We start from the raw sequence: 17478 nt of genomic DNA on the forward strand, positions 1-17478 counted from the left end.
TTCTTTTTTTAGGCTGGAGGGGAAAAATACGCTAATTAGGCCGGACTTTTATTCGTGTGACCCGTGGAGACCCTGCGTAAGCTGTTTAACGTCAGCACTCTGATAATTAAAACGGGAATTCGTTTGAATGATCCGTGTTTGTTGACATAAACAGTTACCATCGCATTCACTGTGATGGGGTGAGTCGTCTGTGCGACTCTGAATGGCCTGTATGAAAGGATGACCGGCGATCGGCAGAGAAAGACAGAACACTTGCACAGTTTAACATTAGAAAGATCGGCGCGCGTTTTTTCTTTACACAAGATAAGATTCCCGAGCATTTAATTCGTTTTAAAACACACCAAAATTTGGCGTAAACTGTGATTTTCAAAGAAACTTTGGGTAGGACTTCCATCCTCTGGCCAAACCTCCGGGGAAGAATATATTCCTCATCCTGCCAACAAAGCCCGTGTGAGGAATCCCAACCCAGAGCCCCCTCAGTAACTCCGAGCTGACAATTTCAATGGGCGCCAGCACTTTAAAAAACACATTCAGAGTTCTAAGTGACAAATGAGCGCCAGACACTTTTCACGCAGCACAATTTCATATGCCATTTGTGTCACTTAGCCCAAACTAGTCATCACACGCGAATCATTTTCGTGGCAGCTGCTGTTGTATCTCTTTTTTATAAGCCCGTAGGCACCCTGCTGATGTAGCCTACCATCTCCGAGAGGACAAGAACAAAAAGGAACGAATGATGGGCCTATTACAGTCTCAGATGTGAGAGTGTCCAGGCTCGGCTTCATGGGCACAGAGATGGACATTTTTAGGACCTGGTGTGTTAAAAGTGTTTCAGTTTGACAGTCCTGGGTGGGTTTTAGTTTGTTTTACTTCTAAAGGTTTCGCTCCAGGCCTGGTAGATGAGGTATTTAACATTTGAGATTCATGGCAGTATGCAGTGTAACTAAAGAGTTTCTGATTTTCAGTGAGGACACGTTTTTAATTAGGGCAATGAAATCAGTACGTTTGAGTTGAAGAACAGACCTGACCTAAAACAGATTTAGAGCTGATGTTTGATTTAACGAAAATGTTTTTATGAGCAGAAGTAAAAGGTTCAAATGATTTATCCGCAGAGAAGTGGCTTTATAACACGACACGATGCCATCTCTCCATAATTGCTGTAGGTGGCATAAATACAGTTCCGGTACCATGGACACCGGATGTGCTCGGTGAGGGAACTAAGGCGGCCCTTTGCTGACCCAGCGGAGCTGCCACAGGGGACTCCCGGACCGTCCGGTGAAAAAGACACCAAAAAATCAAACTAAATAAATGATCGTTGATCTCTTTATTCTGTTCCTTTTCTTGTCTTTTCTGTTCTTCTTTTTTTTTTTTTTTTACAAAAAAAGAAAAAGAAATTAAGAAATTACACACGCACGCACACACACACGCACACACACAAACACACACACCTGTATCTATAGTCTTTCATGCACCGTGAGTGATTTGTTGGTAATCTGTAATCTATAACAGAGATGACATTAGACGTGATTAGACGTGGACCGAGTTATGAAGCGCATACTGTAAGAGGCAGGGACAGGTGTGTTTTATGTATACAGCAGTTGAACCGTAAACCTCATTCTGTGTCCATGAAGGAGCTCTTGACTCTCTGATCCTTCCTTATTTATGTGGAAATGATCCGCGCCACTTGCTGGAAATGTCACCCTTGGCCGTCGCTGCAGACACGTTGGCTCACAAAGCCACAAAGCCACGAGCTGCGGCGGCACACAGTATCGGCGGAACCTGTCAGATCTTATGTCACTGCTTATTGCGTGTTTATTGCGATGCACGCACAAAAGTCCCCCCTGTTTCTCCCTGTATTAAACCAAATTTGACATTTTTCAAAACAGAAGCGTCTAATGGAAAGCTCACACTGGATTCTGTTTGTTAGCGGAATACATGGTCTACAGCTGAATTTGTTGTTTAATGATGAATCAAAATGTTGAATACAAAGAGAAAACGAGCCCCGGGCGAACCCCCGAGGCGGTCGTTCAAAGAAAAGTATCAGTCCAATGGGATTTCAAATCCAAAGTTTACTGTGGAAGTGTGGGACGAGCACGACTACAGATCCACAGTGATGATGGTGATGATTACTGCATCCTGCGCTTTCAATATAAAGTTGAAGCAATAGCGAGGGGAGAGGCCAGCAGAGATTTCAGCATAACTTGGCCATTGTGAATATGTTTTTTCATTTGCTCCTGTATTTTTGTTGTCAAATATTTCTGATGTTAGGAATTCTGCCGGCCCTATATGGCCTTGTTGGCATCAGTGGTGAGATTGAATGTTTGCGAGTTCAATTCACAGCCGGTAATAACTTGACACTGGGCGTAATGAAACGCGCTGGGGTTAAGGCCTCATTCCAAATATTGTCCTGATCATTTCCCAGACCGCAAGAAAATCTTAGAATATTATCCTTCAGCAATATTCCGATTAAAAATTTAATTAATTAATGAAGTTGTTTGTTTGTTATTTTTGTTTACCATGGTGCATAGCTGACCTCCTCTACTTTCGGGGGAGATGGGAAGGGAACACTTCTTTTTTTACAGGTTTAGGGAGGGACAATCCAATCTAACATGAAAGTATTATATCGCACATTCTTCACAGAAACAGCTGCTTTCTTCCATCCTGTTGGGGTCATTCATTTTCCTAAGGAGGCAGAAACACGAAGAGATTACGTCATGCGTCAAAGGCTAATATTCGTTTTTTCCAGTAAGTCTATCTGATCACTAATATTGTTTGTTTTTCACTTTGCACTGAACCATTTCTCAGCATGCTCATCCTTTCACTTTGAACGGCTGCAGGTTTCCTGTTGCAGACTGCCATCCTCTGCAGCATTGACTGAGCTGAGGCAGCTCCAGTGTGTGTGACACTCTCACTAACACTTCCCGAACTCAGCTCAGACAATTCAGCAACAGCAGAAAGAGCGGCCCTGTGCTTCATTTGGCACAGCTGCTATATGGCCTGTCAATACGTCCAGGTTATTTTATGGTTTAGTTTCATATCTGCTCAAAACAGTTTGTAGCAAATGTGTGCTTGTTTTCTTTGAATTTTTGACGTGCTGGTGCGCTGCCTTCAATCCAACATGAAAAGCTATTTGTTTGATATTTCTTTGTGTGAGATGTGACTGTAAACAGCTCCTGTTCTTAGACTGCCTTTATTGTGTCATTTAATGTCAAATCTATTTTATTTTCTAACCAAGCAAGCATGATGTCATTGATAAAAATTAAAGCTTACCCCGATGTTAATTAATAAGATTTTTAGGAAAAATAATCAAAAACATTACAAATTGCATCTATACAGATAACTGCAAAACTATTTTGTTGGTCATTCTAATAGTTTATTTGGCCAGTTTTCCGATAGAAGTTACTGTGACCTAGCTTATCCTGTACGTACTCTCCACATTCTTGTATAAGTGATTTATTTTAGAGCAGACTTTGCAGCTGGTCCATGCAAATCCAGAAGACAAATTCAGCTTTTGCTGCTGGATTTACTGAAAAACGTTGTAAAAATGAATCAAAACTTTATCAGTTTGAGTATCATGCAGACAGGTTAGCGTGTCAAAGTTGGTGGGATAATATTTTGTCATCGATTATGTATCAAACAGGCCACACAAAAGAATTAATTCAACATGTTTGCTCTGAAATAGACACACGCTTGTTTTCCTTACACTCAACCAAATACCAAACAACAACAGTCACCTCAAGTTACTGTATATAATAAAATAAAACCCATATGATGATGATAATAATAATAATGATAATAATAATAATAATAATAATAATAATAATAATAGATTAGCCCGTCATGGAATTATAAAGGGACTTGAGGTGACTGTTGTTGTGATTTTGCACTCCATCAATGAAACTGAGAAATTTAAATTGAGACTTGAAAATCTCCCAAATCACATGTTTGTATTTGTTAGTGTCAGTTTACCACAAATACACAGAAAGATTACAGATATTGAACTAAATAGATTTGTAAATTGTTCTGGTCTCACACTGAAATACAGAGACTGAACAGCATTTGTAAACTGTGTGACTGTGGTGCATAAGACATGGTACTACAATATTAGTGTACTGTGCATATTGTTACAGTGGGGAACACAAAGTAATCAGTGATTAACTGATCGATGATTACAGCCATCCCCAGTCTGCAGGACGAGCTCTCACAGATAAACATTGTCACGGGGAAATATCTCCAAGCCTTCCGTTGTCACGTGAACACAACGTTTCTATGGTAACAAAAACCACAAACCATGCAGAGACAGCGAAGAGGCTCGAAAAATGTCTCACCGAGCGTTTAGTAAACGTGTTTGCAAAGAGAAGCGGGACTTTGACGAAATGAAAAACGCCGCCGCGGAGTTTTATCGAGTCAGCAGAGTCCCCCGGGACATAGAGCGAGCTCTCCACGAGCTCTTCCTCCACCGGCCCGCAGACCTGCATGGGTACCTGGTAGGACTGTTAGCCTCTTTCTGTCTCTGTGATGTGCTAGAAAACAAACAAACAGAAACAGAAGTTTATTTATTGTTCTTCTGTTGAAGGCATTTGCTGTTTGAACGACATTTGAGGTGCTGTTTGTCACGGAACCCTGACGGTGTGTCACAGTCAGCCACAACTAGCAAACAAAACGACTGTACATAAAAGATAGCCCCAGCCCCCTGACGTCACCTGTTGGTTTCATGTGACGCATGAATCAATTAGTTCTTAGTGACGTTTGTGTGACTATTTCAGTAAACACACCCGATTCAGAAAGGTGGAATTTTAACACTATGTTGAAATATTTTACCACTGGTGGCAATTGTGTTGACTAATCCAAGTCAGTACTGTTCCCACTATTGGGAAGCAGACAGCACATATATGGGCAGACATCTGTGCCATCAGAAACTGAATTTGAATAAGTTAAATTTGAATTTGAATTACTCGGATTGAATCTGAATTGTAACTTGAATGAAAGCTTTTGAAAACTGAATTTGAATTAGTCTAATTTGAAATTGAATTTATGGTTTGAAACTGCATTTTATCCTTTAAAAATTCAGCTCTCGAATAATTTCACATTCACTTCTCACCATTCAGTTTCAGTTCTACAATTCAATTTCAGTTCCAAAATTCAGTTTTTGGGACTTACATCCGGTTCGGTTCAAGCGCAGATTAATAGAACTACAGACTGATAGCGTTACTGGCGGAATCTACAGCGTCTTGAGCTGAATTAAGACTTCAGAAGTCATTCGTCATGTCGAATGACCAGCGGATAAACTCTCAGGTTGGTAATAAATGTATTACATGTATAAGAACAAGCGTCATGTTAACAAATGATAGCCGTACAGTAACCTTTATGCTTATTGTAGCTGCTAGCTAAAAACGCTAATTTAGCCTAGTTTGCCCTGGATTCAGCTTTGACAAACAAATATGATCGACTGTTTCTAGTAGAATTCCAAAGTTGTCATCTTGTACCCTCTCAGAGCCCTGTATGCTTGCAGAGACCCCTACAGTAAGGGAAACATGCAAAACGCTGTCCAAACCTTTGTATTTGAGCTTAATTTATGTCTTACACAGCATCCCAACTCTTTAGCGAACTTAATAACTTTAGCTAAAGTGAATAGTTAGTCTTATTCATTAGTGCAGCGTTACTGGATCACCTCTGTTTGAAGTGATATAATATGATATACAACTATCACTGAAACAGCAAACTTTGTAAATAAACAACACTTCTCATTCTCTAAACGTTTGGCCACAGCTGTAGATTACACTATCAGTGCTTGTTCACTCTTGACAATAATTACATTTCTAAATTCTCTTTGTGCATTTACAGGTAAACAATATCTAATATTTTATCTAAATGACTGCTTTGTCTTTGAAAAGGTGAAGAGCCTGAGGCCGGTGACAGTCCAGTTCTACTCTAAGTACATCCTTACGGTGGTTCACAGGACAAGGCGACATTCCTGTTCTGCCAGAAGAGAAGAGAAACTTCAGAGTCTTCATGAAGTTCAACCACACCTGTCATATGGAATATGACAGGGGTCTCAAACTCCATTCCTCGAAGGCCGGTGTCATGCAACTTTTCCATGCGCCTCGAGGACTGGAGTTTGAGACCCCGTCGTATGGTGTTCATGCAGTTTTCTACCCACAGTTACAGCATGTCTGACTGCCTGTTCAGCATATGCAAAAATATATGATGAGTTTAAGCATGTGATGACTAAGGCCTTCCATTATGGTGTTTGTCATCACATGTCACAGACATCTGGATGATCATTTGGAATAAACAAAAAAACAAAAAACTTGTTACTTCATCTTTTATCTTTATTATTATTATTATTGTTCTTATTTTACATTTTTCATTGTTAGGCATTGGGTTTATTTGTAGTAGTCCTTTCCAGCTTCTTTCCCTCTTCCATGTTACTGTGTCAGCTTGTCAGCATCTATTTGGGGTTGGGAGTGGAACAGGAAGTAAGGAACAGAAAGTGCCATTTAAACCAGGAGAGGTTCTTATATTTCAGAAGAAGGATTAATTCAAAAGAAATGACCTCAATGCCATATTTTATTTAGGAACCCTAGAGAGCACTTTGCAAAATAACACATTCTTATAATTTCACCCTCAGATGAGCCAAGCTACGACTGTCAGGGAAGGTGATGTAGGTACAGAGCATGTGAGAGTGGTTAAGTTAATGTCTCTTGTCTAGATGAAGGCACAGGAGGGATCAATGGCACAGCGTAGAGATTCAGTATCTTCAGTCTTCAGTGGACACTCCATTTCTGGCACAAAACACCTGTAAAAGATGGTCGATTTAGGAGGTGACCCGACAACTTCAGCCTGTCAAACATAGCAATGGAGCAGTATGTTTAAAAAAAAAAAAAAATCTAATTAAGCATGCACTCAGTACCCTAAGAATTATTATGGTAGTTAAACACAGTGATAGTTGTATATCATATTATATCACTTCAAACAGAGGTGATCCAGTAACGCTGCACTAATGAATAAGACTAACTATTCACTTTAGCTAAAGTTATTAAGTTCGCTAAAGAGTTGGGATGCTGTGTAAGACATAAATAAAGCTCAAATACAAAGGTTTGGACAGCGTTTTGCATGTTTCCCTACTGTAGGGGTCTCTGCAAGCATACAGGGCTCTGAGAGGGTACAAGATGACAACTTTGGAATTCTACTAGAAACAGTCGATCATATTTGTTTGTCAAAGCTGAATCCAGGGCAAACTAGGCTAAATTAGCGATTTTAGCTAGCAGCTACAATAAGCATAAAGGTTACTGTACGGCTATCATTTGTTAACATGACGCTTGTTCTTATACATGTAATACATTTATTACCAACCTGAGAGTTTATCCGCTGGTCATTCGACATGACGAATGACTTCTGAAGTCTTAATTCAGCTCAAGACGCTGTAGATTCCGTCAGTAACGCTATCAGTCTGTAGTTCTATTAATCTGCGCTTGAACCGAACGGATGTAAGTCCCAAAAACTGAATTTTGGAACTGAAATTGAATTGTAGAACTGAAACTGAATGGTGAGAAGTGAATGTGAAATTATTCGAGAGCTGAATTTTTAAAGGATAAAATGCAGTTTCAAACCATAAATTCAATTTCAAATTAGACTAATTCAAATTCAGTTTTCAAAAGCTTTCATTCAAGTTACAATTCAGATTCAATCCGAGTAATTCAAATTCAAATTTAACTTATTCAAATTCAGTTTCTGATGGCACAGATTTCTGCCCATACACATAGCACACAGCAGCTATGCCCATAACTCCAGTATCCTCTAAGATGAAAGAAGAAATATGGTGCTTAGAGGCCCGATCTGTTTTTGTGCCAGGCTTCAAATACCAATAACACGAAGGTGTTTTCAGGTTGTAAAATTGGCCATTTGAACATGGGAGTCTATTGACCCACTTTTTGAATCAGCTTTCCCATTATTATTAACATCCACTGGTAACACACTGGTATCATGCCACTCAGTTGTGCACCGCTCAATTTCTCTAATTTTGCAAATATACTTGGTGATGCAACTCCTGCAACCAGGTGAGGCCCTGAGTGTACAGTCAGGTCTATTTTTAATGCCTTTTAAATGATACATCAGTGCAGAAGCTCAGAGATTTTCCACAGGTGAAGATGCTGCAGCTTGCAGCAAGTTATGTTTACCCATCTTTACTTAACAAACCTAGTCCCCTAAAGAAAACCCCATGAGCTGGAAGACGAACTTAGGAGTTACAAGTTATGCTAACTGGATCATGTTGAATGCACAGAAATTAACTGGCTAGCTCCTGGCTAACAAGCACCACTTAACCTCCTAAGACCCGAACTCTTCCACGGCATGCATTTTTAATTTCTCTTTGATATTTGGGCTGATTGGGGCCTGATGAATGTAAAAACAAAGAATTACCAGATTTTTTTTTTTTTTTTACCTTATTTTTGTTTTTAAGAAAATTAAGAGCCACATATGAGGATATTCATTTAAAATTTTGATAGAACAGTAACAGTATAATCTCCTCGTAAGTGGGTATCAGGCCCTTGTAAAGCAAAATTCAGTATTTTGGTCTAAATAACCCAAAATGTGATGTCCACATATGTGGACGCCAGGTTCTAGGAGGTTAATGATAAATTAAATGCAGTGTATGCGACTTTAGTTTAGCAAACTTAGAAAATGTCACTATTGTACGGTGGCCCTGAAGTGCAAACCACAAAAACAAATCACAAAACGCACAACAAATTGAAAAGCGCAAAAACAAATTGAAAAGCGCAAAAACAAATTCACTTAACGCAAAAAAACAAATTGAAAAGCGCAAAACAAATTGAAAAGCGCAAAAACAAATTCACTTAACGCAAAAACAAATTGAAAAGCGCAAAACAAATCACAAAACGCACAACAAATTGAAAAGCGCAACAACAAATCACTTAACGCAAAAACAAATTGAAAAGCGCAAAAACAAATTGAAAAGCGCAAAAACAAATTCACTTAACGCACAACAAATTGAAAAGCGCAAAAACAAATCACAAAACGCACAACAAATTGAAAAGCGCAAAAACAAATTGAAAAGCGCAAAAACAAATCTCTTAACGCAAAAACAAATTGAAAAGCGCAACAACAAATCACTTAACGCAAAAACAAATTGAAAAGTGCAACAACAAAAACCAAACCGGAAGAGGTAGGTACCAATGCTGCAACAACAGGCATCACTGATTGGATGATGGATCCGGTAGCCTTTTGAACCGGAAGTTGTTCTGCCGAACGTGGTTATGAGAAAGAGCAGTCAACGGCTGTATCCCAATTCAGGGTCTGCAGCCTTTAAGTACGCAGCCTCAACGATCCTCAAGGGCCGCGTACTCAAAGACCGCTAAGGCCGGAAGTGCGAGGCTTGTGAAATGGGACGGTCTAACCTCCGTCACATGCTGCCCAGGTTGCCTAGCAACCATAACACCAACCGCTGGAAACGTTTCATACAGCTTTGACGGAAATGAAGGAGAACATATTTTGTTCGTGTGTTTGTTTCTACACGAGCTTTGTGTGATTTAATACGTATCTGAGGCTGAGACCACAGGACTGTAAAATATGATTGCTGGCCTTCATATCTGTACTGAACAGTCATTTAAGATTAGCTAGTAAATAACAATTAGCTAATGTTGTTCATGAGACTAAAGTCAGTGTAAATATGATATGGCCAACATTATAGTTATTATATTAATCATAAGTTATTACAGCAGTGAGTTTGAACTCTCAAATCAAATCACTTCTATTGTCACATCACATGTGCAGGTACACTGGTACAGCACATGTGAGTGAAATTCATGTGAGTGAACTCTGTGTCTAATACTGAGCTTCAGTAAAGATTCAAGTTGCAGTTATTTATATGTCCTATCACCTTAAATCTTCACTCAAAGACACTCAAGTATCTTTGACAGTGTATATGTAGATGTATTATATATAAGAGACAAATATTGTCCGTGTAATATGTTGGCATTACTAAATTTGGCTCAATGCTTACATATATGTAAAAAGAAAATGTACGAGCTGTGATAACTGTGTCTGATAGAATGAAGATCAGACTGATACATTAAATATCCCTTTATTGGGTGAGAAAATCAGACCATGTCATAACTGCTTTAAGTCATACAGAATAGATATCAGAGCCTTAAACAGGCTGACTTCTGCTAAATGGGTCAAACTGGGCAGAAAGTATACAAACACATAACATCCATATAGAATATGATGTAACACTATAGATCAACTTACCTCAGAATATATAAAGCATATAAACAATTACAGCAATATGATGCAACAAACACAGCAGTGCTACTAATCCAAAATACTCAAAGCTTCATAGAACTGAAACAAACATTTATTTTAGCTCCATTCTGCTGCTGATACATACTTTAGGTTTCTGAATATTAAACTTGTTGCTGCCTTTCATAGTGTGTAACTTGAAGGCCCTGAGTACTTTCTCCCACACTGAAAACACTGGAATGATCAAATTATCTGAACATTACCTAATAATGATTCAGGACAGATAATTAGTTATTTTAAATGTTTCTAGCAGTCCTTCACAAACAGGGAACAGTATGTCTATTCTCTCCATCTGTCAGCTGCTGCTGGCTCTTCCTCCTCCTCTTCCTCACACACTGCTGAGTTTGTCCTGGTGGATCATCAGGGTGCAAAGCCTCACAGATGATGTGCAGCAGTGGGTCCCTCAGTCTGTCCTCACTCTGGACACTTGCAGTCGTCACACATGGAAATCAAATGTGTGATAAGCTGCAGGATTCAAACACAAGTGTAACTTATAAATACATGTTCATACTTTTATTCCACAATCAGAGAGAAAGAAACAGAGAGAGAGTGCAGGACAGACAGACAGGTGACAGTCTCAGGTGTACACACTGCTACAAAACAGCACAAGAGAAGGAGGATTTAGTGTTTGTGTTATTACGAGTGCTAAACAAGAAGAGTTCCCAGATGGTCCAGTGGACACATGTGTGACTCCTGTGATTAAAGCATCTTTCTTTCAGCTTAACGAGTGAACCGTCAGCTCGTTCAAACACACGTTAAAGTCCGTTTGGCTCGACACCACCGAACAGAGGCAGCAATATAACATAGCTAACATTAACAGTGCAGTGAATCCTGCTTGTGCCGTCATATTCAGGACTGCAAACCGAGCAGCATCACTGACTTTCAGCTTGTTGTGTTTGTGGATATATGACTGACTTTAATTATCCATAAAATCATCACATTCTCTGTAAGATTAAGGTCGACTATTGTATTATTATATTTTAAATGCTTTAAAACAAAGTAAACGCTGAAAGTACAAACATCACTAATGGCAAATAACTTTGCCGACATGTGGCCAACAGTAATGTTTTAATGTTCCTCATTATTAAACATTTGCACATAAAAAGTGACATCATATTCAGTACTTACGTTTAACAGTTTACTCTTCGTCGCTACGCTTCTGCCGTCTGCGGCAAAATTATCCACAGTGACTGCCGCGCTATAAATTGTGGGATATGTTGGGCCACGAAGTCTACACCGCCACAGCCTTAAAATTCAGGAAATGAAGGCCGAATTTGAGGGCCGCATTTCGAGCAGCCTTTGAATTGGGACAGCCTTCGCGCGCCGCTGTGACGTGTCGGCCTTAAAATGCAGCCTTTAAGGCTGCAGACCCTGAATTGGGATACAGCCAACATGTTTTGTCCAAGTTGTGGAAAAAAGTTGGTAGAGCAGTCACCAAACTTCCGAACAGAACAACTTCCGGTTCAAAAGGCTACCGGATCCATCATCCAATCAGTGATGCCTGTTGTTGCAGCATTGGTACCTACCTCTTCCGGTTTGGTTTTTGTTTTTGCGCTTTTCAATTTGTTTTTGCGCTTTTCAATTTGTTTTTGTGTTAAGTGAATTTGTTTTTGCGTTAAGTGAATTTGTTTTTGCGCTTTTCAATTTGTTTTTGCGCTTTTCAATTTGTTTTTGCGTTAAGTGAATTTGTTTTTGCGTTAATTGTGAATTTGTTTTGTTTTAAGCTTTTCAATTTGTTTTTCGTTAAGTGATTTGTTGTTGCGCTTTTCAATTTGTTGTGCGTTTTGTGATTTGTTGTTGCGCTTTTCAATTTGTTTTTGCGTTAAGTGAATTTGTTTTTGCGTTAAGTGAATTTGTTTTTGCGCTTTTCAATTTGTTTTTGCGTTAAGTGATTTGTTGTTGCGCTTTTCAATTTGTTGTGCGTTTTGTGATTTGTTTTTGCGCTTTTCAATTTGTTTTTGCGTTAAGTGAATTTGTTTTGCGCTTTTCAATTTGTTTTTGGCGCTTTTCAATTTGTTTTTGCGTTAAGTGATTTGTTGTTGCGCTTTTCAATTTGTTGTGCGTTTTGTGATTTGTTTTTGCGCTTTTCAATTTGTTTTTGCGTTAAGTGAATTTGTTTTTGCGCTTTTCAATTTGTTTTTGCGCTTTTCAATTTGTTTTTGCGCTTTTCAATTTGTTGTGCGTTTTGTGATTTGTTTTTGTGGTTTGCACTTCAGGGCCACCGTACTATTGCCTGGTTTATTTATTGCAATATTGACATGATGTGTTAAAAGACAGAAATCTCAGTTTTTATTATAGTGTAAGATTAACATAAAAACAGACACTAGTACCCAAGTGTCCAAAGGCTTCTTTGTTCTGTTCTCAGATGAGATTACAGTTGTTCTTTCACTACTTTCAAGTTATATTGAATAGAACATGATGTGATTTTGTAAATCATGTTCAGTCTAAGAGAAAGGATGGTTAGCCTGGGTACAGCCATTAGCCAGTGACTCTGTAGCTTCATTGTCAAACTCAACTCATTGAGCACGTCTGATGTGGTCATTGTGACAACACTTCATTTTTCCGTATCATGACAGTCTTAAACCATACATGCATATCTCACAGTTGGGTTTATTAACATTTCAGCACCAACAAATGAACAATGACAAGGACTCATTCATCTCTACAAGAGTCTGATTCATGGTGGCCATTTAACAGCTAAGGCAGCATGCTGGAAACCACATCGCACACCTGAAAGAACCAAAGTGGAAACACAACAAACATTATGAGCACAAATATAGTTTGGAATGACAGTGTTTGCCCCTTTCCTCTGCTGTTTTCGTGCTCCCAGATCTCAAAGGCCTGTAAGAGCACATCCTGTCATAAATGTTAGTTTGATATCATTGACAGAATTAATAAGGTTACTGCAAACACTCCAAGGTTGATTCAGTGCTGTGGAGCAGTAAACTTTACGAAGGAGGTCGAAGATTGTGTCAGTATCTGCAGTCGCCTCTGTCAGCTTTGATAATTTTTTAAGAACTTCCAAGTTGTCAGACTTTTTTTGTGCTGTTGGCTTTGAAGGGCATGCAGACCACCACAGTGTAGAACAAGCTGAAGTCACTGAAGCCTCAGTGTATTCATAAAAAGACACATGTAAATATTCATTATCACCTTACAGTTAATCTTCCCAAACAAAACTTCAGTGTGTGATAACGAGCAGTTACAAACAGTCTGGTGTTTTTACCTGGTAACATTAGTAATGTGGCTTTATGTGTGTTCTTGCACATATTTGTAGGCACACTGTGCATATTTGGTTCTGTAAAAAATGCATGAATTGTGGTTTGGCTACATGATTTATTTTGTGTGCGAGCACTTCCTTGGCTGTGAGAGTGTGGCCACTGGTCAGCATTCAAAATGTCACTGCTGCTTTTACAGGTGAATTTAGAATGTCATTAAAATGTGTTTTTAATGTTTTCTACACATGTTGTGTTTATTCTGTAACTACTGACCCAAACTATCATTGACAGTAAGGAGGAAACAGAATTAGTTAAATAATGTCACTCTGGCTCAGATACTGCGAGGTGTTTTAATCATAACCATCCCTTCAGGCAGATTACTTTGCAAACCTCGCGGCACCACCAAGAATCAGCAGAGTGAAGGGACGGCAGGTTTATGATGCGAGAGGACGACTTTCTGTTGAGGCAGAGGTCTACTGTGTTGTTCACAACAAGGAAAAGGTAAAAGTCATTTGTCTCATTGTGTCCTTTAACTGGTGAACTCAGAGCTTTCTTACGTGCTTTGACTGTGGTTGAATGTTATATGGATGAGTTTGGAGAACAAGCCAAAGAACATGTTCTTCACTAGTGCAGGAGCGGGACTTGTGTGGCTTTGACGTATGAACACCTTAAATCAGGATCAGAGTTGGTACCCCCCAAACTAACGGACACGTCTAACGTGTGAATGCTTTGTGAGACCTTTACATTGAGCTCTCAGTTTAGTGAACAGAAAAATTGATTGTTACCCTCAGCCAGGCTGTCACCCTGCCCGGTGGCCCCGCACTGATAACTTGACAACAAGGCGCCTTAGTATTTTGAAATTCATACCACTGAGGCATCGCCTAAAAATCTCAGACAAGTTTGAATTTTAGTCACCTTGACCTCAAGGTCAGAGGTCAAGTTTTCCAAAAATCTTGTAATTGCAATAACTCAAGAAGGAAGTCACGTAGGATTTTCAAACATGCATTTACTAAAGTCTGAGGGGTCGCACTCGTGGCCACCAGCATTTTCATACATATGAGTTTACCTGGTTTGAGTTTTGCACATTTCTGTTGCACTGTCTTTGTTTTGGTTTTTGCCATTTTTGCACACTTGCACTTGTGTAGGCTGTCTGTCATATGTGGTGTTGGAGTCACTGTGTGCCACTGCACATGGTTGGAATGACAGTAAAGCCACTTGACTTGACCTAAGAGGAATTCATTGTGTGATAGTGCTAGAAAGCCTGACATTCATCTAAACTCAACTGGTACTGGTTAATACAGCAGTACAGCAGTACATCTCAGTGTACCCACTGCCAGTCATACTGAATGTTACCCACATGGCTAACCTGCAACCTCGTACCTCCTAGTGAGGAGAATGAAATGGTTGAAATGATATGAACCCTAACACCATACTGCTGGAGGCAGGGCAGGTAGAGGTGATTGTGCAGGCGCAGCAATTTCTGCATACAGTGGCTTGCAAAAGTAAGTTGAACTTTTCCACATTTTGTCACATTACAGCCACAAACATGAATCAATGTTATTGGAATTCCAGGTGAAAGACCAATACAAAGTGGTGTACACGTGAGAAGTGGAACGAAAATCATACATGATTCCAAACATTTTTTACAAATAAATAACTGCAAAGTGGGGTGTGCGTAATTATTCAGCCCCCTTTGGTCTGAGTGCAGTCAGTTGCCCATAGACGTTGCCTGATGAGTGCTAATGACTAAATAGAGTGCACCTGTGTGTAATCTAATGTCAGTACAAATACAGCTGCTCTGTGACGGCCTCAGAGGTTGTCTAAGAGAATATTGGGAGCAACAACACCATGAAGTCCAAAGAACACAGCAGACAGGTCAGGGATAAAGTTATTGAGAAATTTAAAGCAGGCTTAGGCTACAAAAGATTTCCCAAGCCTTGAACATCCCACGGAGCACTGTTCAAGCCATCATTCAGAAATGGAAGGAGTATGGCACAACTGTAAACCTACCAAGACAAGGCCGTCCACCTAAACTCACAGGCCGAACAAGGAGAGCGCTGATCAGAAATGCAGCCAAGAGGCCCATGGTGACTCTGGACGAGCTGCAGAGATCTACAGCTCAGGTGGGGGAATCTGTCCATAGGACAACTATTAGTCGTGCACTGCACAAAGTTGGCCTTTATGGAAGAGTGGCAAGAAGAAAGCCATTGTTAACAGAAAACCATAAGAAGTCCTGTTTGCAGTTTGCCACAAGCCATGTGGGGACACAGCAAACATGTGGAAGAAGGTGCTCTGGTCAGATGAGACCAAAATGCAAAACGCTATGTGTGGCGGAAAACTAACACTGCACATCACTCTGAACACACCATCCCCACTGTCACATATGGTGGTGGCAGCATCATGCTCTGGGGTGCTTCTCTTCAGCAGGGACAGGGAAGCTGGTCAGAGTTGATGGGAAGATGGATGGAGCCAAATACAGGGCAATCTTGGAAGAAAACCTCTTGGAGTCTGCAAAAGACTTGAGACTGGGGCGGAGGTTCACCTTCCAGCAGGACAACGACCCTAAACATAAAGCCAGGGCAACAATGGAACGGTTTAAAACAAAACATATCCATGTGTTAGAATGGCCCAGTCAAAGTCCAGATCTAAATCCAATCCAGAATCTGTGGCAAGATCTGAAAACTGCTGTTCACAAACGCTGTCCATCTAACCTGACTGAGCTGGAGCTGTTTTGCAAAGAAGAATGGGCAAGGATTTCAGTCTGTAGATGTGCAAAGCTGGTAGAGACAGACCCTAAAAGACTGGCAGCTGGAATTGCAGCAAAAGGTGGTTCTACAAAGTATTGACTCAGGGGGCTGAATAATTACACACACCCCACTTTGCAGTTATTTATTTGTAAAAAATGTTTGGAATCATGTATGATTTTCGTTCCACTTCTCACATGTACACCACTTTGTATTGGTCTTTCACCTGGAATTCCAATAACATTGATTCATGTTTGTGGCTGTAATGTGACAAAATGTGGAAAAGTTCAAGGGGGCCCGAATACTTTTGCAGCCACTGTAGGTATTATCACTCTGCACTCCAAGTATGTGTTTGGAGAGCATTAATGAAATGTTAGGTTTTATTAAACAAATACCAATAAAATAGGAAACACTTTGTTTTTTCTAATATGGAATAACTAGAGTCAAATAAAACAGAATTTACAAAGTAACTGTTGTACGTTGGATGCCAGGGAGAGCACTGTGAACCAAACCTACTGAACAAATCCCTCACTCACGTGCTCGCGCCAGTGCTGCCCAACTCAGTAATTCTCTTCATTCCACCTGGTGTTTCTCTGCTCGACGTGGGCTTCCAGCTTCACTTGGGTGGTGCTGCACCCTGCTCAGTTCCCTGTCCCCACACCTGAGGGCTTATATGCTTGTGCTTAGTCAGGAGGATTTTTTCTGTAGTGCAAGATGCTGAGAACAGCGGTGCCTTTTGCTAATCAGGTATATAGTTCATTTACATTACATTACATGTCACCAAATGACAGGAAAAGGTAGATGATGTCATTTCCTAGCACTTTATACTGAGAGGTAAATACCCTGCAACATAAGAACTTTTACCTTGTACTAGTAAATCACCTTTTTCACCCTTCTGAAGGAGTCCTTCATGTTTGTGTGTGTAGAGCATGTCATCAGCTGCTGTTTCGAGCCACTTGGTCCCTAACAGTCAAGAGAGGACTGAACATGTGACGGCTGCTGTGCTGTGGATCAATGAACCTCTGAACAGCATGCTGAAAGACCAAAATCCTTGTGACCAGTTAAAAATCGACGATATACTCAGGTAGCATTTGATACTACTTATTGGTAGTACTTTATTAGTAGTATTTTTCAGTGCTAACCGTCAACTTAAAGAACACATGTCATATCATGTTCAGTCACAGAGTTAAAAAACAAAA

General features: G+C 39.9%; 1 protein-coding gene across 2 annotated transcripts in view; it reads left to right on the forward strand.

Moving 5' to 3' along the window:
• The first annotated feature begins 4276 nt into the window (after positions 1 to 4276).
• eno4 (enolase 4) overlaps positions 4277 to 17478 on the forward strand; it is a 41689-nt gene continuing 28487 nt past the window's right edge. The window contains exons 1-3 of one of the 2 annotated variants that reach the window (XM_031755028.2): positions 4277 to 4487; positions 13908 to 14036; positions 17206 to 17363. In XM_031755028.2, the coding sequence (XP_031610888.2) occupies positions 4320 to 4487; positions 13908 to 14036; positions 17206 to 17363 (455 nt within the window). In that variant the 5' untranslated portion in view covers positions 4277 to 4319. The remainder of the gene's footprint in view (positions 4488 to 13907; positions 14037 to 17205; positions 17364 to 17478) is intronic. The other variant, XM_031755029.2, reaches the window with a different exon arrangement.

This window comes from Oreochromis aureus, linkage group 13, assembly GCF_013358895.1.
Source record: "Oreochromis aureus strain Israel breed Guangdong linkage group 13, ZZ_aureus, whole genome shotgun sequence".
Taxonomy (NCBI): Eukaryota; Metazoa; Chordata; class Actinopteri; order Cichliformes; family Cichlidae; genus Oreochromis; species Oreochromis aureus.